Genomic DNA, 25,774 nt, shown 5'->3' with positions numbered 1-25,774 from the left:
AAAACCAAATAGAAACAGGCAAAACCACAAGGCAACAGTATCTTGTGGCTGCATGGCCATCCAGCTGATTGCCCCACTGGAAGAGACAACCATCCTTGCCCCCCAACTCTTGCAGGAAATCCCAGGCTAGCTCTCACCCATTGTGATACTCCCGGAGCCGGGGGATGGGAGGGGGGACCAGTGACCACCGCGGACACAAAAAACCCCCAGAAATAGCAGGGGATAAATAAACATCCCCAAGACAACTCCCATGGGCCAGAGAGAATTAGAATCATGGAATTATTTCGGTTGGAAAAGACCTCCAAGACCAACCAGAATTCCTTGATGCCACCAAAAGAAGTAACTGAAAACAAAAGGTGAGATTTTATGGGGTTGAAAGTCAAGAAATACGCTCTTCCCAATGAATTGCCAATGTCAGTCTGTGTCCCAATGGATGTTCCTGCCCCTGCGTTCATCCAGGTGTCCATGAGGAGCCAGGAAGATGTGGAACCCACCACCCAGGTGTCTCCCCTACACAGATTACTGGGACCATGGATCACCAAGGCCCTGCCCAATGGGGGTCACTGGGGATCATCCAATGCTGATCCTCCCATCGGGGATGGAGCTGGAGCAGTGCACAAAGCTCTTCCCACACTCAGGGCACACGCAGGGCTTCCCTTAGCGATGCCTCCGTTGGTGTTGGGTCAAGTGAGAACTCCTGGAGAAGCTCTTCCCACACTGGGGACACTCATAGGGCCTTTCCCCGGTGTGGATGCGCCGGTGGCTGATGAGATGGGAGTTTTGCTTGAAGCCCTTCCCACAGTCAGGGCAGCGGAAGGGCCTCTCCCCTGTGTGTATTGGCTGATGGAGGAGGAGATGTGAGCTGCTCCGAAACCTCTTCCCACACTCAGGACACTCGTAGGGTCTCTCCCCTGTGTGGATGCGTCGGTGGATGACGAGGTATGAGTTTTGCTTGAAACGTTTCCCACAGTCAGGACAGCGGAAGGGCCTCTCCCCTGTGTGTACTGCCTGATGTAGGAAGAAATGTGAGCTGGTCCGAAACCTCTTCCCACACTGGGGACACTCGTAGGGCCTCTCCCCGGTGTGGATGCGCCGGTGGCTGAAGAGGGTGGAGCTGTGCTTGAAGCCCTTCCCACAGTCGGAGCAGCGGAAAGGCCTCTCCTCTGTGTGTATTGGCTGATGTTTGAGGAGATGGGAGCTGCTCCGAAACCTCTTCCCACACTCAGGACACTCATAGGGCCTCTCCCCAGTATGGATGCGCTGGTGGATGATGAGCTGGGAGCTCCAGCAGAAGCTCTTCCCACATTCCAAGCACTCATAGCACTGTTCCTGTTCCCTGGTGTGGATCTTGCGGTGCTTGATGAGGTTGGAGCTCCGGATGAAGCTCTTCCCACATTCCAAGCACTTGTAGGGCGATTCCCCAGTGTGGATCTTGCAGTGCTTGATGAGATTAGAGCTCCGGATGAAGCTCTTCCCACATTCCAAGCACTTATAGGGCAATTCCCCAGTGTGGATCTTGCAGTGCTTGATGAGATTGCAGCTCCGGATGAAGCTCTTCCCACATTCCAAGCACTTGTAGGGCGATTCCCTAGTGTGGATTTTGCTGTGTTTGATGAGATTTGAGCTCTGGCTGAAGCTCTTCCCACATTCCAAGCATTTGTAGGGCCGTTCCCCAGTGTGTATCTTCTGGTGGCTGTGCAGGCTGGAGCGCCGGCTGAAGCTCTTCCTACATTCCCCACACTCGTAGGGCCGTTCCCCAGTGTGGATCATCTGGTGCTGGATCAGGTCAGAGCTCCGGCTGAAGCTCTTCCCACATTCCCTGCACTCATACGGACGTTCCCCAGTGTGGATCATCTGGTGCTGGATCAGGGCAGAGCTCTGGCTGAAGCTCTTCCCATATTTCCCACACTCATAGGGCTGTTCCCCAGTGTGGATCCTCTGGTGCCGGATCAGGTTGGATCTCTGGCTAAAGCCCTTCCCACATTCCAAGCACTTGTGGGGCTTCTCTCTGGCCTGAGGCTTCTCCCCCAGCCTGAGCTCCGCCTGGATCTCCGGCCACCTTCCTGGCACAGGGGGGCTCTTTCCTCCTTGCAGCCTCCTTCTCCATCTGGCCATAGCTTTGGAATGACAAATCCTGTTTTCAGGGCAAAAACAAGGGGTGAGTGTGTTAGGTTGGGGGTTCCTCCAGCCCAAGTCCATCTCTAGAAGTACCTGGGGGTTTTGTGTCCATAAAAATCTTCGAAGCACCAAGATCAGGCCCCAAAAAAACCCTCATAGGAGATCTGCCTCTGTCCACTCTGAGGTTTTGAGGGTTTCCCTTCCCTGGGCTGATGGGGGTCCTGTGGCCCCCCTGGAGTCCCCCCATTCTCGGGTCTTGCTTACAGATGATCCAGGGGGTTTTGAGGGTCCCAATGATCCCTTCTCCCCTGACTCTCTGCTCCAGGGTTCCACAGATCCCAGGGGTCCCCCCACTCCAGGTTTTTTCCCCTTCCCCCCTTCAGGCTGCCTGGGATCCCCCAGCTCTGGGATCACCCCTATCCACTTCTCCCACTCCAGAGGTCTTGGGGTTCCCTTTCATTGCTCTCCTGGGGCATCCCCAAGACTGATGTCCTTCCCCTGCAAGTACCTGATGACACCAAATATCCTCCCAAAGGAGGATCTGCAACTCAGCTTTGGGGTCTTGCAGGATCCAAGCTTCCCCCCCAAAAAACCAAGCCCTTTTAGTGACCCACAAAGATATTTGGGTCTCAATTCTCGAATCTGCAAACTCCAAACACTCTTCACAAAAAATAACCCCTCTTGAGGACTCTCTGATGTATTTGGTCCCTTCCGGTCACCTGTGGGATGGAACCTCGTGCTTCTCCTTCTACTCCTCTTCCTGCTCCTCCTCCTCCTCTCTCCCTCCTCTTCCTCCTCTCTCCCTCCTCTTCCTCCCATTCCTCCTCCATGCCCACTCTGGACCCCCCTTTCCTACCCCCGTCTACCCCTCAGCTGCTGCAGCACCGGCTGCTGGCTGGGGGAACGTCCCCCAAAAGTTCCCCGGGGATGGACAAGAGGGGGGGGTACCCTCCCATTGCAGGTCCATCCCCTCCCAGAGCCCTGGGGAATCACTCCAGGGATCAACTGATGGGGACATGAAGGGACGGCAATGGGAAACCCTTTCCTGCTGTGCCCCCTCACCCTATCCCCCTCTTCTACCCCTTTCTATAATTCCCCAAATCCCAGCTCCAGCCAGCTCAATTTGGGAATGACCCACTGTCATGGGTTAGCATAGCTACAGAAGTTATTCTCTTGCAAAGAGGTGCTTACAGCTTTCCTCTATGACCTGACAGAACCTATCAACTGGCTAGTTTGAATATCGGCAACTTTTTAAGCCACTTAAGAAGCTTGACACACTTCTGAGATCCACATTTAAGAATGAACAAACCCCAGGAAAGCTCTCTCTTGCTTCTGGCCTTGGGACAGGTAACTGGTGGAGGGGGCCCATGCAGTCCAGCGGGTCCAGGCTGGGCCACAGCCATCCTGGAGCTGTGCGGCCCTGTTCCATCCATGCCCCCTCCCGCCCCCCCCCACCCGCAGCCCTGCTCCCTGCAGGCAGCCCCTGGTGGGGCCGGGGCTCATGTGACCAACAGCAATAAGCGAACTCCAGCTGCATGGCCCGGGTGAGATTAACCCTTTTAGTGCTGTAAGTTTCCCACAGAACAGATGAAGCCTGCAGACATCAATCCCCTCCCAAGTCAACACCATAAAGACACCGAAGTCAGTGAAGAAGGAAGAGCTGAAACCCTGAGGGAGGAGAAAGAGTGAACTGAAAAAGATTATTATAGAGGTGGTAAACAGACTGAAAATCTCAAGGGTTGTCTTTTTACATTGTCAGTGGGAGAAGAGAGAAAGGTGGGGGGAGGAGAAGTGTTCTGAAGGTGTGGCCTGACTTTTTTTCTTTCTTTTAGGTCTGTTAATAAACTTCCTTATATTCTTTTAAGTTTTGTGCCTGTTTTGCATTCTCCTAATTCCTATCTCACAGAAGGTAAATAAGTAAGTAATGAGTATTTTGGGCCAAACCACTACACCCACCCTCCTCTCTCACTCACTTTGGGTGTCCTAAATGCCCTTTTATGGCTTCTCCCCTCCTTTTCAGTCGTGTTGAAAGGAATAGGAGGAATGTGTCTTTACAAACATATGGTGTGAATCTGCTCGGAGACAGGGCCAGGGACTTGTACATAAGGAAGTGACAGGAGAAACCATCAGTTTCAGAATATGGTACTGATTGACACAGACTGCTGCTCAGCCAAGGTCCTGCTCAATTCCTCAACTTCCAGAAGAACAACAAAGCCTGAACAGAGCCGTGAATATCGGATGTTATACAAAAGGGGAGAATGTTGGGTAGCCTGCACATTCTCCCAGAGATAATTAAGGACATAGACACCCAGGGGGAACACTAAGGGAAGCTGAGAAGGGGTCTCAGCAACAGGGGATGGATGGTATTGGTGTGCTGGGAAAGTCTTGGTTGAAGGGGAGTGTGCAGGAATACAGTTAAGGCAGACAGCAGCAGGAGGAATCTATGTGGTAAGAAAAAGGAAGATGGAAAAGATGAGGAAGAGAAAAAAAATGAGGATTGGGATTTTTTACAACACCTTCCACCGTCTTATCCTCAAAATTTACCAGCTGCAGGTCCTTCAATCCCCGCTTTCCAGGACAGGGAAAACAAGGAGGTCAGGATTTCAGGGGGTTTCTCTGTGGTTGGGAGCAGCAGGACCAGGCACAGAGGTGCGGGACCGGGAGCACGGGCTGGGGGCCTGTGGGGAGCTGCTGGGCTGAGCTGGGCCTTTGGGGCAGCCGGGGCTCAGCGCCGGGCACTGCCTGACCCCACCACACCCTGGGCCGGCAGTGGCCCCCGGCCCCCAAACGCCCCGGCCGCTGTCCAGCCCCATGGAGCTGCCAGCCCTGCCCGCTAGGGGGCTGCGTTTGGACACTGCAGCAGGATGGGGACCATCTCTGGGATACGGGATGTGGAGGGGAGGGTGAGCACAAGGAGGAGAGGAAGGAACATCTGGGAAATGTGGATTGTAGGATCAGGATTTTCTTTTAAGGATCTTGTTTGGGTCACTGCAAAAACAGGTGATTTTGCAGAAAGCTCAGCAGCTGTCAGAGGATGAGCACCCACAGGCACTGAGGGGGCTGCAGGAGAGGCACAAGAAGCCCCTGCAGCACTTGGCCAGAAAGGCTCAGCAGGGGAAATGCAAGAAGGGATGAGCAAAAGGCCAAGGTGAAGGCAAAGGCCATGGCAGAGTTTCTACAGCCCCCCAGGGATGAACCGCAGGGCCCAAGGGGGCCCCAGCACCCAGGGGACGGCGGCGGCCACAAGCACCTGGCACAGGCATTGCCCTCCTCGGCACGGCAGAGCCCACCCAAACAGCCCCTGCCAAGGAATCAGGGCTCCAGCTGCAGGCCACAAGGACACTGCAAGCACAGACAGCAGCACCCTCAGCACCAGCAAGTCCACCCCTGATGGACATGGATTGTCAGGGCTCTCAGAGCTCCCAGCACACCAGGGACCCACCGCACCAGAGCCCTTGAGAACATTCAGGGCGCCTCTGGATCGAGACGAGGCCGCTCCTGATAGACACAGGGGCCTCTCGATCCACTCCGAATCTGAGACCTAAGGGGGGAAATTGTCAAGAAGTTCTTTGATTATTCAGGCAATAAGTGGGAAAGATGAGCAGGTGTGTTTTATTCAACCACTATGAGTAGATGTGGGGGATGGGTTTGAAATGCATCAATTTCTGTTTGTTCCTAATTGTGATTGTAATTTACTGGGAAGGGATTTGGTGGCTGAAGTGGGAATGCAAATTCCTATTGTAAAAGGAGATACAGAGGCTAATGCTGCTGTACCTTGGTGTCAAATGTCTGGGAAAGCCTCTGCTGAAGCGAACCCAGAAGTGTGGGCAGCCCCAGGGAAACAGGGAAAATCAGATATGGAGCTTCTCCAAATTCCTCTGAAGCAACCAGGACAAGTGGTGTCTAAAAGCAATACCCTGTTCCAAGGGAGGCAAGGAAGGGGTTACAGCCTCTTACTGAGTCCCTGCTAAAGGCAGCGCTTCTGGAGCCAGGCATCTCTCCCTCCAACTCTCCTCTCCTGCCAGGCAAGAAACCCGATGATGGACACCAGAAGGAAAGCACAATTTTCAAGGCTTCAAAAGCAGATGAACTGAGCCTCCTGCCCTGGCCCTCCCAGACAGGGAAGAACCATTTGAATTGCATGTGGATGTTAATCAGGGCTCAATTCCAAAGGAATTCCTGGTCTCAAATTTTTAACCCAGTGGCCAGAGAGTGGCCTCATTGTCTGCAGAATTGTGCAGCCCTGGCTTTAATGGGAACTGAGGCCTGAAAACTGACAGCAGCAGAATCTCTGGTTGTTCAAGCCTGGCATCAAGTTAAAGCTTTGTTAACCAAAGGAGCCTCTAAATGGATGAGCAGCGCTCGGTTCTTACAGAATGAAACTTGTTGGATGGAACAGGAGGATTCAGAGTTGAGCACAGGGCAAGGGTTGAACCCAGCCTCCTGTTTGAACGGCCCTGGACACGGGGCTGGCAAGAAACCCATGGCTGCAGCCAAGTGACAGAGCTCCAGACCCGGGCTAGGAGAGATTTACCAGACATTCCCTGGCCTGAGGGAGAAAAGGTGTTTAGGGATGGTCTTCAAGGGCAGCAGAAGGGAAATGGGTCACAGGATACGCTGCTGTTAAGAGAAGGGAATTAGAGGAAGCAGGGAGGTTACAGGTCAGCTCAGACAGAGGAGTTTGTGCCCTTGTGAGAGCCTGGGAACTATACCGGGAAAAGAGGGAACGTATTAACTGACTGAGTACACACAGGGGGTGGTCCATGGGTTTGGAAAACTGTGGGAGGGAAGAGCTTTGTTACCCTGCAGGAGAAAAACATTCGCTCATGGAAGTTTAATTACTCATCTATTGGAGGTGGTGAATTTACCAACACGGGTGGCAATAACCCACGTTAGGGAACACCAGGCAGTTTGCTCAGGGGAGCCAATAGGTCAGGGACTGGCAGAGGAAGAGGCTGGGAAAGCAGCACTTTTGCCAGAGGGCTCCAAGACCCTCCCTTTGCTCCCAGTGGCTCAACCGCTGCCAGACAAACTGTCTTTTCCCCCAGAGGATTTGGAGATAATTAAAAACAGTGGGGCAGAGGAAAGAGACGAGAACTGGTTTACAAAGGACATTAAACAATGGATAGCAAAAGCTTTGGCCCTCAAATATTAAAACAACTCCATGAAGGGAGTCACTGGAACTCTGGAGGATTGGCAGAAGCATTCCTCAAGATGTCCTGCCTTGGGTCTTTGTGTTCTGGCAAAACAAGCTGTTGAAGGCTGCATGATTTGTGCCAAGCCAATGACCAGGTTACAAAGAAACTTGCCAGGGAGGGAGGCCTTGGGTTGTACGTCCTTTCCAACAATGCCAGGTGGATTTTACTGAAATGCCCGAGTGGGAAGGCTTAAATATCTTCTGGAAACAGCATGGCAGCTCACAGCGGGGCAGAAGCATTTCCGACTGCTTCAGCAATCCCTGCATCAGTTCTTAAGGCATGTTTGGAACAAACAATTCCAAGATATGGGATTGTGGAAGCAATAGACTCAGACAGGGGAACTCATTTTACAGGAAAGATCCTTCAGGCCGTTCTGGCTGCTTTAGGAACACAGTGGCACCTCCAAACGCCCTGGCACCCCAGAGTTTGGGTCGGGTAGAAAGAATGAATGGGGAAATAAAGAAACATCTTCTGAAGCTGCAGAGAGAAACCAAGATGCCACGGGTACAGCTGCTGCCATTGGTTTTGGCAAGAAGCAGAGCCAGACCCAGGGCAGATATTCAATTACCTCCCCTGGAATTGATATTTGCAATTCCTCACCTTGGTAATTCTCGACCTAGTAGGGGATGGAGATCAGGGATGTCTGTTTCAAGCAGTCTGTGGCCACAATCCTGTCTCTTGTGAAATCTCTTCCACAGGAAGCTCGGCTGGAACAGACCCTGCCTTGGCACTTTGCTGCCCACAACATCCAACCAGGACATCGGGTCCTGCCTGAGGAGCGCAAAGAAGCACCACTGGTGGCCAAGGGCGTGGCCCATTCCAAGTGTCCCCGAGCACAGAAACAGCCGCCAGCACAGCTGAACACGGGGGGACCCCTCACCCTCGCCTCAAGCTCTCTGAAGCCCCGCGGATTTGCACTCCCCGGCTGCAGGAGGACCATGCGAGGCCGCCACTGACCCTGCACAGAAGGGGCCGCAGCAGCAGCCAGGGCTCCACAGCGGGGGAAGCCCCGGGGGCTGCCCACAGATCCTCTGCTGGAATAGTCTGGCTGGGCACCTCCTCTGGCATCTCCAGGCACTGGGGGCCAATCCTCGCTGGCACCGGGCGACCTTCAGAGCTTTCTGTGCCTGCACTCGCCACAGCTGCTGCGCGAGACAGCGGGAGAATTCCACTCTGGCTCTCAGTTACACTCACACTCTGGGCTGCCTGGGATCAGATTACACCATTGGAAGGTTTTTCATAATAATCCTACTTCTATATTGTCCGTTGGGTTTGGGCCAGGGGTGTGACAATAAATTTTTAGTCTTAGCAGAAGAAGTAGCAAAAATCTTTACTGCTTTGGGGTTTTCTTGTGTATGTGTGTGAGTGGATGGTATGGGCTTTTTGATGTTCACCCTTAGGTTGCATTTTGCAAATCAGAAGAGCTTTAAAGGTGACCCTTAAACTCATAAACAGTTAATAGAAAATTGTTAAAAAAGGGAAAAGAGGCTCTCAGAGGCCACATGGGACTCATCTGATGGCTGCCCTGAAAGAGAAGCTTCATTCCAGGCAGCCAGCAGAGGAGCTTTAGAAATGCAAATTTATCTCTGCTGGGGGAAGTGTGCACAATGTCCCAGGCTCTCCTTGCCTGCCACAGGAATTGGGCTGATTCCCTCTGCCCCTCACCCCAAGCTCTGCCTCCCTGCACTGACGGAATTTGCATCGCTAAAGGCAGAGCCCACACTGAGCATCTCTGACTCTGACACAGAAATCCCTGAAGCTGCAAAGGAAAACAGCAAACGGAGAATGTTGGGAGAACTTCACTCACAAAAGCAGGGGGGAATCATCCCTCTCCCCACTCCAACATCTGCTGGCACTCTCTGTGTTATACAGGGTGGGTTTGACCACTGGGCTGCTTTTACTGACACAAGTTCAGCGAAATCACTTGGGAATCCAAGGATGTGATGATTTAATCAGAGAAAAGTGATCAATTGATGCATCCCTGGCATTTTTGGGAGCGCCCAAAAATGGGGAAAAGATGAACGGCCACCAGAACAAATCCTACAACACCATGGAGCAGCCCCTGGGAACCCAAACAAATTCATACCAGGTGCCAGAGAACCCACTGATCATTTCAATGCATCATTAGATTACAAGCTGTCCTCCAAATCATAACCAAGCACACAGCTCCAGCTCCTGACCTTCTCACCCACCAATCCACTCCCATGAGCAACGCCACATTTCACCCTGGGATGCCATCAGATTCTCTTCCAGCAGAAGGACCAGGAGGTTGTGGAAAATTAAATGACTCAAAGTGCTCTTGGCAAAGAGATGGCCAAGGAAAAGTGGTGAAACAGAGAACAAAGGAAATAAGAAAGCAGCTCATGTACCACTCCAAACGTGGAAAGAATGGGAATGGGACACGTTTTCGTGGTTCCCTGGCAGACCATGCGTTAAACCAATGCTGTTTCTCCTCTCAGGTGCTGCAGCAACTCTCATCTTTTTACCATGCACCACACCTTGCTCAGCGCAGCCCATTCAGCAGGGGATCAAGGGCATGCAGGTGGCAGCCAGGCCTCCTGATCCAGAAACGGCTACAAAAGGACACAGAATGAGGTCACTGAGAATAATCCCAAAACCAAAGAAGGCCCACGAAGAACAGATTAAGGCATTTTTAAAGTTTGTAAAGAGAAGTACTGAGAAAATAAGAAGACAAGGGATTAAAAGGAAAAAAACCCGAACTTTTCTTTGCAAACAGATGGTGTGAATCCCATTGCAGACAGGGCCAGGGACTTGGAGATAAGGAAGTAACCAGAGAAACCATATATTTCAGAAAATGTTACTAATTGACACGAACTGCTGCTCAGCCAAGGTCCTGCTAAATTCCTGAACTTCCAGAAGAAGAACAAAGCCTTCACAGAGCCATGAATATCGGATGTTATACAAAGTGGGGGTGCACATTAAGGGGCACATGCATCCCCCCGAGCCGCGATTCAGCTGAGAAGAGAAACAAAGCTCTCCGCTGCTCCCGGCCCGACGGAGCATCAGTGCATCGCTTTGATTTCCCCCAAAAAGGGAAAACCGCCCCAAACTCCTTTGGCTGAGTGCGCGAGAGGAGAGATTTGTGGCAGAAAACTCCCAAAGTCTTTTGGGCCCAGCTTGGGAAGAACAACCCAAGCCAAGCGGAGCTGGGACCCCCCAGCAGCGCCTCTCTGCCGCCCCAGCTGAAGCCCTCGCTGGCTGCTCCAGGCTGGATGGGCAGACTGGGAGCACTGGGAAGGGGCCCCGGCTCGGGGCGCAGCCCCCGGGGCAGCCCCACGGCCCCACGGCAGCTCCAAGGCTCCGCCAGCCGGGATGGAACGTGGGAGGGGGAGCAGGGCAAGGGCCGGGGCTGTCGGTGCCCAGGGGACACAAGGGACAGCGGGGGCACTTCACAAGCATTTCATGCAAAAGATAAAATCATAAGGAAGACAAAAGCAACAGCAACAGTGGCACCATAGCCCAGGGGCACACAAGGACATGTCCCATTGGAGTGGGGGGACGCTGGCCCGATGTCAGGCACCCACCACAGCCGCTCTCTCCCTGCCCTCCGCAGCCGGACAGGGGACAGAAAATTTAACCAAGGGCTCATGAGCTGAGATGAGGACCAGGAGAGATCCCTCATCAAACACCATCACAGGCAAAACAGGCTCGAAATTGGAGATATGAATTGAATTTATTGCTAACAAACTCAGAGCAGGATAATGAGAAGTGAAAGAAGACCCTTCAAAACTTCTTCCTCCCACCCCTCCCTCCTTCCAGCTCCACCTCCCACCCCGGCAGTGCAGGACACAGGGAATTGGGGCCATGCTCAGTTCATCCCCGGTGCCTTCTCCCGCTGCTCAGGGACAGGAGTCGTTCCCCTGCTGCACTCTGGGCTCCCTCCCACCAGACAGTTCTCCAGGAACTTCTCCAGCCTGAGTCCGTCCCACGGGCAGCAGTCCCCTCACACTGCTGCAGCCCCGGGGGTCACTCTGCCCCGGGGTCAGTCCGGCACGGACAGGCTGCTCCAGCAGGGCCCCTCTGTCCACGGGTCTCCCACGGGCTCACAGCCTCTCCTCAGGCATCCCCCTGCTCCGGTGGGGGCTCCTCCAGGGGCTGCGGGGTATCTCTGCATCCCTGGGGTTCTCTGCATCTGGCACCTCCATCTTTGGAGCCACCATGGATTGGCACTGCTGGACATAGAGGAAGCTTCCAGAACCTTCTCCCAGAATCCACCCTGTAGTCCCCCTGCTACCAAAACCAGATCGAGCAAACCCAATATAGCCCAAAAAATGGGGTCCCAGATATCCAGGAGCTCAGATGCACCCCAAAATGGGGATGGAGATGTCCAGGTGTGCCCAAAAATGAGGCCCCAGATGAGGGCGTTCTTTGCTTGGCAGCAACTGTGCCCTCTGCAACTGCACAGGGACAGGAAATACAAGGAAAGGCCCAGGAGCTGAGAGAAGGAGCGGGAGAGATCCCACCCCGAGCACCGGCACGGGCACAACAGAGCCAGCCTGGGCACAGGGAGGGAATTTATTACCAACCAAATCCCAGCAGCACAAGGAGAAGGCAAAGGAAATTTTCCAAAACCTTCCCCCCACCCAGCGGGGATCACCCGGAACGGGGGTCACCAGGGCTCTGCCCAATGGGGGTCACTGGGGATCATCCAACCCCGATCCTCCCACGGGGGATGGAGCTGGAGCAGCGCACGAAGCTCTTCCCACACTGGCGACACTCGCAGGGCCTCTCCCCAGTGCGGATGTACTGGCAGGTGACGAGCTGGGAGCTCTGGCTGAAGCTCTTCCCACATTCCAAGCACTCGAAGGGCCATTCTCCAGTGCGGATCTTGTGGTCCTTGAGGAGGTGGGAGTTCTTGCTGAAGCTCTGCCCACATTCCAAGAACTTGTAGTGCTGTTCCCCGGCGTCGATCCTGCGATGGGTGACCAGGTCAGACTTCCACAGGAAGCTCTTCCCACATTCCAAGCATTAGGAGGGATGTTCCTTAGTTTGGATCTCCTGCTGCTGGATCAGGTGGCAGCTCTGGCTGAAGCTCATTCCACGTTCCAAGCACTTGTAGGGTGTCTCCGTTTGAGAGACGATTTAAAAGAGCACACTCTGGAGTGAGTGTCGCCTCCTCTACAGGGTTCCAATAATCCCTTTCCACCAATAGGAAATGGGTATTAATAGATGAAAGCGAAGAAAACTCCAGCGATTTGTTAACAAACAGAATGCCCTCAAGGCAAGAAAAACCAGTAGATAACTGCTAGATATTAAATTGTCAGCCCTTACCCCCACACACCCCCTGGGACAAAAGACCCAAAACGCCGGAGAAATCCCCGCTCTCCACACGCGGTACAGGACGGCGCCGGCTTCTCCCTCGGGGGAAAAACCAGCCCGGGGCTGTCCCGAAGGCGGTGAAAGCCCGGGGCTCGGCCGGCGCTGAGCTCCTGCCCAGGGCGGCTCCGCGGGCACGGGCCCGGCAGGCGAAGCAGCGGCGCTGAAGCCCCGGGCTGTTTTCTCTCCCGGCTCGGCCCGGCTCGCTGGGGCTTTGGGCTGCAGCGGCGCCGCTCCGCTCCCGCCGGCGCGGAGCCCCCGGGCTCCGACAGAGCAGCTGCTCAGCTCCCTGCGGGCACCCCGAGGCTCGCCGCTGCAGCGTCTCCGAACCGCGGCAAGGAAAAAAATCCTCTCTGCGCCTGGGCCAAAAAAGCTTTTCAGCCAAGCAAAAAGCCTCGGTGGACAGAGAGCGCCGGAAATCCTGCGCAGCGAGGCTTCAAAACGCCCGCGCAGCGAACGAGGAGCCTCTCCCCGCCCCGGCCCCACACACGGCCCGTCCCGGGCTCCCGGCGCTCAAAGACACAATAACCATGCTCTGGGCACAGAGCAGAGGATCACGGAAAGTACCATCACAGGAACTCACTCCAAGGCAATTGTGGATACAATAATCACATATATATATATATATATCCATAAAAGCATGTACTGAGCTCTGGACACAGCAATGTGCACGTCGGACAGGAGTGGAGAGGCTGAATGAACACCAGGGGAGATGTGGAGTGTATGGACAGAGCAAACCCTCCAAATGCTTTCACCTGATTCCCAGCTTTTCTGTGTTTCAAGGGCTCTGACTGCTGGATTTGAAGGAACTGAGATCTCACGGTGAAAAGCAGAGCAGTCTGGAACCAGACACTGCTCTAGGAGTCAAAGTCCGGAGTTGGCACATCTCACTTTTGAAAATATATTGAATAAAAAAACCCTCATTGCCCACAATGTTTCCCTCCCTGACCTTCCTAACACGTAACAAAAAGTGATTGATTTCTTTTTAAAGGTGTTGGAGTGAAGGCTCCTCTGGACTCAGGCCCAGAGGGAAGCCAAAGCACAGGGGTTGAATTAAAACCTTTGGACAAGCTGAGATACATGAAGCCACACCAAAGTGAAATAGAAATATAGATTTTTTTTAACTTTTAGTAGAAATATATGCTAAGTGCCTGTCTCATCACCTTATGACGTGTATCCCATATCGCTGCCTATGCTCAGAAATTAATTTTTGTGCCTTTCTATGCCTCCAAACTGAGCCTGAGAGGGAGAAGGAAAAACTGAGCAAAACTTTTTCAAAGCAGTTTGCAGCTTGTTCAAGGTCACACACAGATAGCAATTGGTTTCCCAGCTGTGGCAGGGGAGCGAGGAAGCACCCAGCTTGCTGTTTCCCAAGGACAGTTTTTTGGCCAGTGGCTCAGCTGCTTTTTCTCTGGAGAGAGACTGAGAATTGAATTTTTCCTTCCCTGGAATTTCGGATTTTCTCCCTTTTCTACTGGACTGATCGATTGCTTTAACATCAGAGCACATCGGGAGGACTTTCCACCGGGCACAGAGGGCCTGGCCCTGGGCCAAGCCCCAGCTCTGAGGAGACCAAAGGGAGGACTTGAACACTTTCCCAGGTTTTTCCTCCACAGCGAGAGATTTTATTATTTAGCATTATTATCCTTTTCCCATGTGTTTGTTAAATAAATAGTTTTTATCTCTTTCACTTTCCTTTGAGGAAAGTTTATTTTTTCCCGAACCTGGTGGGGGAAGGGGTGGTTGTACCTTCTCTCAGAGGATATATTTCTAAATTTGGCCAAACCGGAACAGTGCCTTAAACATGAAAAAGCTGTAGCAGAGACCTTAAACACAGTTCTTGCTGCATCAGTGTTACCTTTTCACTGAATTCTTTACTTTAGACAAAATATAGATAGAATTACACTGTTCACATTTTTTAGATAGAGTGTTCACATAAACAATAAGAGCTGAGAGAAAATGTACACGCAAATCTGTGTAATACCTATGTAACACTTGTGTAAAACTTACAATTGTTAGAATTAGACCAGGATAGGTTAAGAAAAGAAAAACTAGAATTGTGTGTTAATCTTACTGGTCAATTAACAAATATAATCCAAACTTGTGTAAGAAAAAATATAGAGTCTAGAAAATAAAGCATATAAAGTCTAGAGTCTAGAATCTAGAGCATATAGAGCATATGGAGCATATGGAGCATATAGAGCATACAGAAGAAGCAGCTGTTTTTGCCTGCTGTTGCTGTTTGCCTTTATCATGTAACCCACTTCAAACTCTGCCTTCAAGAAAGCTATTAGACTATGAAATAAAGCACTCAGCAGAACAGCAGCCTCCTCTGCTCTTTTACCCTGGTCCAAGAAGGAAGGGTACCCTGTCAAAAGCTCAACATAAAGGGTGGAAAAAACATACAAAAAACCACTGAAAATGTTCCCTCATAAAAAGTCACGTTGAGAAAATACAGAATAATGAAGAGTGTCTAGGAAAACCTGCTGTAACTTCTCAGGTTTTTGGCTTGGGGTGTCAGCTCAGAGCCCGGCTCTGTCTCCCAGGTGCCCAAGTCCCCGGGCCAGCTCCGAGCAGCCTCTCCCGGCTTTCCAGCCCGGCTTTCCTGGCTCTGTCCCGGGCAGGCACTCGGTGTTTCCGTGCTGCCCCCGCCCTGCTCAGCTCCCCGTGCCCTGCAAAGGCGCCGAGGCTGCGCTCGGTGCCCCCGGGTGCCACTGACCGAGGCAGTGACGAGCCCCGGTGCCCCGGCAGAGCCCTGAGGGACACCCTCGGCCCCGGCCTCCCGCAGGACATGGAGCCACTGCCCACAGGGCCCTGGCACGTCCGTGCGGCCAATTCCTCCTGCCCTGAGCAGCCCGGGCTGCAGCCCCAGCGCTCCGCAGGGCCGGGCTGCGGCTGTCGGGTGCGAGCGTGGCCGAAGCCTCCCAGGGCTCGGGGCACGGCAGGGGCTACAAGGCCACAAGTCCGGGGCTGCTCCGTGCCGGTTCCAGTCTGTCCCTCTGTGGCTGGGGTGCCGGCTGTGGCCCTTTGTGACACGGGCACGGGTCAGGGCCCTCGGTGAGGGCGGGACACTGTGGTGCTGTCACGAATGAGAGTGTTTGAGATCGCTTGAAAAACCAGTGGCAAGGGTATGAGCAAAAGTCAGATTTAACATTAAGCAACAAAGCACAACAAGTTCATTGGCAAGATTCACTCTACTACCTACAGGACAGCTAGGGCACAACAAGGGAGAACAAACCAACAACAAAACCAAACAAAATCCAGGCAATCAAAACAGAAATGAGCTGAGAACTCTCTAGGGGAGTGTGGGGGTGTGGGGTGGGTGTTCAGGTGCATGGGACAAAAGACAGTGCGGGCAAGGATAAAAAGGAACACGGCCTAAAACCTTAGCAACACTCAGCATTACTTTAACTTCTACCTGAATTTACACTTTAACCTTAACAATTCAACAGAGGAATAACCTTACTTACAGCTGTAACTTCCAAGTGATACTTAGCAGCTTAACAGAAAAACACCGCTTAAAAACACCGGACTTAGTTTATAACTTATGTTAAAGAACCTCGCAAAAGAACAACACTTAGCAGCATTTAAGTGAGTTTATAACGATAACTGAACCTTACCTACAGGCCTAACTTAGGTATCCAAGGTACTTAAACACCTAAGAAAGCAGTATTTCTCTCAGGTTTGCTATAGCATATGCGCAGGGGCACGCACACAGACAGAAACAGTCAGTGCAAGCAAGGTTCCTGTGAAAAATTCCCCTCAGAGGTCAGTGAAATCCTCACTTTGGAAGCTTTTTCCTCTCCTGCTGGGCACAGGATCAGGCCTCGAGGAGTGAGGGTATCGGCCCAGGACACGTCGTGGTTCGGCGAGCTCCAGGCATAGCAAACCTGAGCGTTTGCTGGCTCTGACAGGCCCCCTTAGAGGGAGATTGCTGGTCACAGCCCACGGTGGCCCAGGAGAGCTCAAAGGGTCTCCTTTTGGGCCTCTGTTGAGAGGGTCACAAGAGAGTGGGCTTCAGCCATAACGATGTTTCATCCCGGCCACAGTTTGGGCCAGCGCTTTCTCTGAAAGTGGGAGAACAGGAATGCTATGCCATTCAGGCAAGAGGAATCTTTTCCAGGGCTGGTCATAAGGAAAGCAGGAGCTCGTTAGCAGTTCCTGGGAGCAGACAGTATTTCTGACAAGCTCGGAAAGAGCTGAGCCCAGGTGCTGTTTTCAAGGCCAAGGCCTAACAAGCGTTTCTCAGATCACGCTGCAGCCTGGAAAGGAGGAGAGGGGAATGCACCAGCACACTGGGATCCCAGGGATGTCCATGGCCTGGGGTGATGCTGGAGCAATGCCAGGCACCCACCAAAGCCACTCTGTCCCTGCCCCCTGCAGCCGCACAGGGGAGAGAAAATTTAACCACGGGTTCCTGGGATGGGATAAGACTGGGAGAGATCCCTCAGCAAACACCGGCACGGGCACAACAGACCCAGCCTGGGCACAGGGAGGGAATTTATTACCAACCAAATCCCAGCAGCACAAGGAGAAGGCAAAGAAATCTCTCCAACACCTTCCCCCTACCCAGCGGGGATCACCCGGAACGGGGGTCACCAGGGCTCTGCCCAACGGGGGTCACTGGGGATCATCCAGCGCTGATCCTCCCACGGGGATGGAGCTGGAGCAGCGCACGAAGCTCTTCCCGCACTCGGGGCACTCGCGGAAAATAGGAGAAGTGTCAACGAAGGATGTCTGGACTTCAGGCGGCTCTCTTGAAAGCTGTTTATTGCATAGGCAAAGTTACAGCATTTCAGGGAGTGGGTATCCAGAGCCAGCCCTACAGCTGCCATCTACAGCTGTAGGCATACCTGAAGCCACCTTCTGTTCAAGCTACAAAGCATTTTATACTTTGCTGAGTATCTTAATACATAACAACCAATAAGCACCATACACAATACTTTTACCTTTGCCTATAGCCTATCATAGCTGCTACCATGACCATATTATGGTCATTATTATCCAATCACTAGAGTAAGTTACAATTTAAGCTTACAATGGGAAATTCTCAGACCTTTCTTCTTCTTGCTACATCAACATTTCTTGTTTGCCTGCCATATCTTTTTGGTAAAAACATGTTTTCTATTTACTTATGCTCTTCTTGAGACTTATTTACTTGGTGAAAAACATGTCTTTGTTTGTAGTCACATACCTTTGTCCCTAATCATAAAAATCTCCTTTCAACTCATCTCCAGCCTTTTCCGTCTCAGTTATTCAGTGATCACTGGTTCAGCAAAACATCTTTTACTTTATATCAAAACTTGCTTTCATTTCTATCTCATCCTCAGTTTCTACATTCAAAGATCCTTCTGCCAAGCCTACATATCTGTGAAACTTTCTTACCAAACTTTCATCCTCCCCAACAGCGGGGCTTCCCTTACTGGTGGCTCCGTTGGTGTTGGGTCAACTGAGAGCTCTGTGAGAAGCTCTTCCCACACTTGGGACACTCGTAGGGCCTCTCCCCAGTGTGAATGCGCCGGTGCCTGATGAGATGGGAGTTGCGGTTAAAGCCCTTCCCACATTCCAAGCACCTGTAGGGCCGTTCCCTGGTGTGGATTGTCTGGTGCCGGATGAGGTTGGAGCTCTGGCTGAAGCTCTTCCCACACTCCCCACACTCATAGGGTCGTTCCCCAGTGTGGATCCTCTGGTGCTTAATGAGGTCAGAGTTATTGCTGAAGCTCTTCCGACATTCCAAACACTTGTAGGGCCGTTCACGTTTGCTGGTGTGGATATTCTGGTGGCTGATGAGGTGGGACCTCCACCTGAACCTCTTCCCACATTCCACGCACTCATAGGGCCGTTCCCCAGTGTGAATCTTGAGGTGCTTGTTGAGGTTGGAGTTCCAGGTGAAGCTCTTCCCACATTCCCTACACTTATAGGGCCGTTCCCCAGTGTGGATGTTCTGGTGCTGGATCAGGTCAGAACTCGTGCTGAAGCTCTTCCCACACTCCAAGCACTCGTAGGGCTTCTCCCCGGTGTGCATGCGCCGATGGCTGACAAGGTGGGAGTTGCGGTTGAAGCCCTTCCCACAATCAGCGCAGCGGAAGGGCCTCTCCTCTGTGTGTGTTGGCTGATGTTGGAGGAGTTTCGTGGTGGTCTGAAACCTCTTCCCACACTCAGAACACTCGTAGGGCCTCTCGCCAGTGTGGCTGCGCCGGTGGACATTGAGGCTGGAGTTCCGTCTAAAGCTCTTCCCACATTCCAAGCACTTGTAGGGCCGTTCCCCAGTGTGGATTGTCTGGTGCCGGATAAGGTTGGAGCTCTGGCTGAAGCTTTTCCCACACTCCCCACACTCGTAGGGTCGTTTCCCACTGTGGATCTTGCGGTGCTTGTTGAGGTCGGAGTTGCAGCCGAAGCTCTTCCCACATTCCCCACACTCATAGGGCTTTTCCCCAGTGTGGGTCACCTCGTGCCGAACCAGGTGGGAGCTCTGGCTGAAGCTCTTCCCACATTCCAAGCAGGTGTAGGGCTTTTCCCCAGTATGGATAACCTGGTGCCGGATCAGGTTGGAGCTCTGGCTGAAGCTCTTCCCACATTCCAAGCACTTGTAGGGCTTCTCCCTGGCCTGAGGCTTCTCCCTGGCCTGAGGCTTCTCCCACCCTGAGGCTTCTCCCCCACCTCCAAGCTCCCCCTGGATCTCCGGCCGCCTTCCCGGCACAGGAGGGCTCTTTCCTCCTTGGATCTCTCTGGGCTGCGTTTGCAGCCCCTCCTCGTGCGGCATCTCCGGGGCTTTTCCTCCTCCTCCATCCGCCCACGCCTTGGGAATGACAAATCCTGGTTTGGAGGAAAAACGAGGGGTGAGCCCGTTGGGCTGGGGGTTCCTCCTGCCCAGGTCCATCTCAGGAAGTCACCGGGCGTTTTGTGTCTGTAAAACTCTTCAAACCACCAACATTCAGCCAAAAAAAGCCTCCCAGGAGTTCCCCCTCTCTGATCGCCACACTTTGGTGTTTCGCGGGTTCCCCTTCCCTGGGCTGATGGGGGTCCCGTGGCTCCTGCAGTCCCCCTCTCCAGGATCCCGCTTAGGGATGATCTGGGGATCCCACATCCCCCCATCCACTGCCCGGGCTCTGTCGGCAGCAACCATCTCCCCCTCCCTCCCCCAGCAAAAACCCCAACCAGTCGTGGACCCCCGTTATCCGCCCAAGTGGCATTTGCGGCTCAGCTTTGGAGTCCTCTCGGCTCTAACTATCCCCCCCCCAAAAAAAACCCACCGGGGACTCTCCGATATATTTGGGGCGAGCTCCCCTTCCCCGCTCACCTGCGGGATGCGGGATGAGGGCGATGATCCCAGGGCCGGAGCTGCTGCGGACGCAACGGACGCCGGAACCGAGAATTTCTTCCTGTTCCTCCTCCGTTTCCTGCTCCTCCTCTTCCCCTCTCCCACTTCTTCCTCCCGCTCCTCCCCTGGCTCCTCCTCCACTCCCTTCTCCCGCTCCTCCTCTTTCCTAATCCCGCCTCCTTCTGCTCTTTCCCCCGGCCTTTCTCCCGCTCCTTCCTCACCCTTCCTCCTCCCTCCTCCTCCTCCTCCTCCTCCTCCTCCCTCCTCCTCCTCCTCCTCCTCCTCCTCCTCCTCCTCCTCCTCCTCCTCCTCCTCCTCCTCCTCCTCCTCCTCCTCCCCCCCCATCCCTTCTCCCTCCGGGCCCAGCGCCCACCCTTGGCCCCTTCTTTTCCGGACGCGGTCGCATCCCGCGGGAGGAGCCGGGATGGAGCCGGGACAGGTCGGGCTGGGGCAGGGCTGGGCTGTGGGCCCGGCCTGGGAGCCCCCCACGCGCCCCCCTCCCCCAAATTCCCCCTGGCGGGGGCGCTGGGGGCGAGGGGGGGGCGCAGGTGGGGTCCGGGTGGGGAGCGCTGGGCGCTGCGGGTCTGCCTGGCAACTGGTGAGTCACCAGCGCCGCGCGCTCTGATTGGCTGAACGTCCCCATTCCCGATCCATCCCGGGGCAGGTTCTCCTCCCCCTCCCCCCCCAAATCTCCGGCCCCCTCGCGGGGTACCCCCAAGTCCCTCCCCATCGCCCCCCAAGAAACGGCACCGGGCCGAACTGGGAAGCTTTATTGGGAACACTGGGAGCAGCCGGGCGGGGGCAGAGTGACAGCGGGGCTGGGGGGGACACACGACCCCCCCAAATCAGCGCGGGGACGGAGCGGGGGGTCCCGGCCGGGCCCGAGGCCACGGGGAGGGGCTGCAGCCGCCGGCGGCTCAGGAGCTCTGTGGGCAGAGCAAAGGGGGTGACACCGGGCTGGGGGGCCCCGGGGGGGCACACACGCTCTGGGGGAGGGGGGATGCGATCCCCGGGACCCCCCGTCACCTCCTCGAGCAAGTGAAAGCCGAGCCCCAGCGCCAGGAAGATGAAGCCCAACACGAAGTCCCCGATCCCCGTCAGAATCTTGCTGCGGGCAGTGTCCGCTGGCATCTCTGGGGGGTCCGCAGGGGTCAGGACCCCCAAAACCTCTCAGAGACACCTCGAGACTCTCCAAGCACCCTCCCAGTCGCCTCCAGCCCACCCAGGGCCCCTGAAACCTCTTCCCAGTCCCTCCCCAGCCTTCTCAGGACCCCCAAACCCTTTCCCAGTCCCTTCCCAGCCCCACCAGGATTCACCAAGACCCCTCCCGGTCTCTTCCCTGCACAACCAACCTCATCCCAACCCCTGTTTTTCTGTCCCCAGTCTTATTCCAGCCCCTCCAGGCTCACTCAAACTCCCTCCACACCCAGCACCCCCAAACTCCCTCCCAGTGTCCATTAGGACCCCTGTAGCCCCATCCCAGCCTCCCCAACATCCTTCAAACCCCTTCCCAGCCCTGTCAGACCCCCAAGCATTTCTCCCATTTTAAAGCAGGCTCTCTCAAACTCCCTCCCAGTTTACTCCCAGCACACTGGCAATCCCCCTCCCAGGCTCCCCAGTCCCTACCCAGCTCCCCCCGTGCTGTGGGGGCCGGGCCGTACCCCAGTGCTGGCTCAGGGGGTGCTCCAGGCTGTCGTGCTCCACCTGGCAGGTGGAGGTGATCCCACACCAGGGGGAGTTTCCAGCAGCACCAGGAGCTGGTGGGTCCAGTCCCCGCTGGGGACTGTTGCAGTGGGGATACTGCAACATACATATATCAAACCAGGCGTCCCGTGGAAAGGAAATATATATGGACAGACAGATTCTTGCTAGCTGTTTCAGAGATGTTTATTTCTCCAGCCGCATGGCCGGAGCTCTGCCGAGGAACTGTTCCAGTCACGGGACCAAGGGTCCTTCTGCCCGCGCAGGGAACACAAACCAACCAATGGAACGAGGCTGAGCAGGGGCAGGGAAACCCCGTGTCTGTGCCCTCAGGGCCCCTCTCCCAGGGCTACACGGCGGGGGAGGGACCCCAACAGGGGACGATGTCAGTGGCCACCACATGCCCTGAGAGCTCCTGCTGGCCCTGGAACCACCTCACCTGGATGTCTGAAGGGTAGAAATCCATCTCGGAGCAGAGCACGCAGCTAGGGCCAGGTTGGGAGCTCAAAGGCACCAGCGAGATGGACATGCTGGGGGGCACTGGGAGAGAGCTGTGAGACACTGGGATCAGCTGGTGAGGCATGGAGAGAGGGAGGGTGTAGGGCTGGTGCAGCACTGAGAGGGCCTGGAAACGCAGTGGGAGGCACTGGGAGAGAGGGTGCAGGTCTGGGAGTGGCCTGGGAATGGACTGAGAGCAAGTGGAAGGGATTGAGAGGGTCTGTGGTGGCACTGGGAGGGACTGGGAATGAAGTGTGCGGCACTGGGAGGCCGAGTCCAGTGCGGGGCACTCGGCGCTGAGGGTCTGCCTGGCAACTGATGAGTCCAATACCTCCCCCCCACCCAGCAGGGATCACCCGGAACGGGGGTCACCAGGGCTCTGCCCCACGGGGGTCACTGGGGATCATCCAACGCCGATCCTCCCCACGGGGGATGGAGCTGGAGCAGCGCACGAAGCTCTTCCCGCACTCGGGGCACTCGCAGGGCCTCTCCCCGGTGCAGGTGTGCCGGTGCTTTCTCAGGATGGAGCTGCCCCCAAAGCTCTTCCCACATTCCGTGCAGGTGTGGAGCTGTTCCCCTGTGTGGATCACCTGGTGCTCGATCAGGACCATGCTCATGCTGAAGCTCTTTCCACATTCCCGACATTCACGGGGTCGTTCCCCACTGTGGATCTTGCAGGGATGGATAAGGCTGCAGCTCGTGCTGAAGCTCTTCCCACATTCTAAGCACTTGTGGGGCTTCTCCCCGCCCTGAGGCTTCTCCCCCAGCTCCGAGCTCCCCTGGATCTCCGGCCGCCTTCCCCAGCACAGGGGGGCTCTTTCCTCCTTGGATCTCTCTGGGCTGCGTTTGCAGCCCCTCCTCGTGCGGCATCTCCGGGGCTTTTCCTCCTCCTCCATCTGGCCACGCCTTGGGAATGACAAATCCTGGTTTGGGGGGAGAAACAAGGGATGAACGCCTTGGGCTGGGGGTTCCTACTGCCCAGGTCCATCTCAGAAAGTCACTGGGGGTTTTGTGTCTGTAAAGATCTCCAAACGACCACGACTCAGCCCAGAAAACCCATCCCAGGATTTCCCCCTCTTTGGTCTCTCCACTTTGGGGTTCTGGGGGTCTCCCTTCCTCTGGGCTGATGGGGGTCCCGCGGATCCCGGGGTTCTCCCCTCTCTGGGCACCGCTCAGGGACCACCTGATATATTTGGGGGCGAACTTCCCCTCCCCGCTCACCTGCGGGATGTAGGGGAGACGATGCTCCCGAGGCTGCGGCGGAGAGCGGGCAGCGAACGTCGTGCGTCTCCTTCGGCTCCTCGTCCTGCTCCTCCTGTTCCTGCTGCTCCTCCTCTTCTCTTCTTCCTCTTCCTCCCCCCGCTCCTCCTCTGTGCCCACCCGGTCCCTTATTTCTTACCACCCCCCCCGCCCCCTGCAGCACTGGTGTTGGGTGGGGGAATCCCCCATGAGCCCCCCAGGGATGGGCAGGGGCTTGGGGACCCCTCCAGTGCGGATCCATCCCCCCTCCCCCGCAAGCCCCAAAAAATCGCTCCAGGGATTCAAGTGGTGGGGACACTTTCCCACTGTCCCCCTCCTTTTATCCCCCCTCTCCCACCCCTTTCCCATAGTCGTCCCAAATCCCTGCTCCCCTTGGCTCAGTTTGGGGATGAACCCACCCCCCCCACGCCACGTTTAGGGCTCCTAAACCTCCCCTTTTACCCCTTCTCTCCTCCTTTCCCATTGTTAGTGAAGCCCCACATCCTCAGCCATAGAGCTCCCAGCCACCTTTTCCCCCAGAAGCTGAAGTTTCCCTGAGTGTTCCAGTTCCAAACTCTTGACCCTTTTTGGAGGCATAAGGTTCTCACCCCGTAGTCTTCCCGTCATCCCCCAGCTGCAGATTTTTAGAGCAGTCAAGTTAATCAAGTTCAGGTTTTCTGGACATTGCTGTGTCATTTCCTTGATATCCATGTGAGAGGGGACACAGTGATGGATGGGTTTGCACGGGAGCTGCAGAGCCCCGGAATGGAGAGCCTGAGTGTCCCAGCAGGAATTGCAGGAGTGTGGAGGGCAGCTGGAAAGAAGATCGTGGGCAATATTCTCCTGCCTCCATCTTCCAAGGAAGCTTTGATTTGACCCCTGTCTGCACCGTGCCACGGGGCCTCCAGAGGCCCAGGGAGGTGTCTGGGTGGCCCCAGAAGGACCCTGGGGCACCAGGGAAGGGGCAGGAGCATCCCTGTGGTGCTGGGAGAGACACCCAGAGGGGGCCAGCCCTGGGGCCCGGGCAAGAGCTGCATTCAGGCAGCCAAATTCATGCAGGGTCTGCCCGGGCTCTGCCCAGGATCAGTCCAGCGAGCTCCACTCCTGTCTCACCTCTTTGTATTTTCTTTGTATTTATTTCTGTGTATTTATCCTGTTGACCCTCAAAATGCCATTATAAATCATTTTCCCTCAAAATAAATACTGGCTTATTTTGGTTTTAGGAATTAACCACGGGTAGTCCCTGCTTAAATGACTTCTCTGTGACTTCTTCTGCAGTTTGCTCCTTTACAGCACCATCAACCACCTCTCTTAAAATACAGATCCCTCACTGGAAGCAGGGAATTCACCTGGATCCCCTCCTGGGACCCCCCTGTCCCCTGGACCCCCCTGGGACCCTCCACACCCACGCCCTGGGACCTGGCCGGGCTGGGCTGAACTCCCGGGCCCTGCGGCCAAACTCTGCCTGGAACCCGCTGGGTTTGGCCCAAAGGGGAAAAGCTCCGGGAGCAGCAGATCCAATTTTTCCTGCAGTCCCCAACCCCAGCAGAGTGGAACTGGGTGCTGTGAGTCCAATCCCTGATTCTGAATCTCCTTCTCCCTCCCCTCCCCTCCCCTCCCCTCCCTCCCCTCCCTCCCTCCCCTCCCTCCCCTCTCCTCTCCTCTCCTCTCCTCTCCTCCTCCTCTCTCTCCCCTCCCTCCCTCCTCCCTCCCCTCCCCTCCTCTCCCTCCTCTCCTCCTCTCCTCTCCTCTCCCCCTCCCCTCCCTCCCCTCCCCTCCCTCCCCGCCCCCTCCCCTCCCCCCTCCCCTCCCCTCCCTCCCCTCCCCTCCCCTTCTCCCTCTCCTCTCCCTTTGGGTGATCACAAATCCCAGAGCGGCTGCAGAGCCCCATGCCCAGTTCGGGTTTCCCAGCAAAGAGAGGCCTGGGGCTGAGGTGCCCTGGGATGGCCGTGAATGGGGGTCCGGGGGTCCCCGGGGTCAGGGAAAAGGGGGATCCAGGGGCTGGGAGAGATGGATACCTGGAAAGGGGTGCAGGGGGTGTTGGTGCAGGGTCAGGGGGTGCAGGGGGGTCCCAGAGCTGGGGAAGGAGATGCAGGGGGGTCCCAGTGCCGAGGAATGGGGATTCCAGGGGGCCCAAGGAAAGGGGGTTCCCAAAGCCCCCTCCCAGGGGGGAGCACGAGCTGGGTCAGGAGCTCCGGGGGAAAGAAAAGGGAGTGACCCCGGGGTTGGGGGAGGCCTGAGAGGGGCACAGGCTCCAAGAGGACATGGCCCCCCAGAGACCCCCCCTCACCTTCTCCCACAGGTGGAGGCTGAGCCCCAGCCTAGGAAAACAAAAGTCCAGCACGAAGCCCCTGACCCCCGT

General features: G+C 55.3%; 1 protein-coding gene across 1 annotated transcript in view; it reads right to left on the bottom strand.

Annotated features, from left to right (window-relative positions):
- Positions 1-251: 251 nt before the first annotated feature.
- Positions 252-25,774, bottom strand: part of LOC120412183 (zinc finger protein 850-like) — a 65,496-nt gene continuing 39,973 nt past the window's right edge. The window contains 6 exon segments of the mRNA XM_039572517.1: positions 252-2,008; positions 5,504-5,528; positions 12,017-12,320; positions 16,167-16,170; positions 18,077-19,278; positions 22,923-23,096. Coding sequence (XP_039428451.1) covers positions 571-2,008; positions 5,504-5,528; positions 12,017-12,320; positions 16,167-16,170; positions 18,077-19,278; positions 22,923-23,096 — 3,147 coding nt within the window. The 3' untranslated portion in view covers positions 252-570.

The sequence above is a fragment of the Corvus cornix genome, unplaced genomic scaffold (assembly GCF_000738735.6).
Source record: "Corvus cornix cornix isolate S_Up_H32 unplaced genomic scaffold, ASM73873v5 scaffold17, whole genome shotgun sequence".
NCBI classification, from domain to species: domain Eukaryota; kingdom Metazoa; phylum Chordata; class Aves; order Passeriformes; family Corvidae; genus Corvus; species Corvus cornix.
The sequence above is the reverse complement of the archived record's forward strand: the minus strand, read 5'-3'. Positions and strand labels throughout refer to the sequence as shown.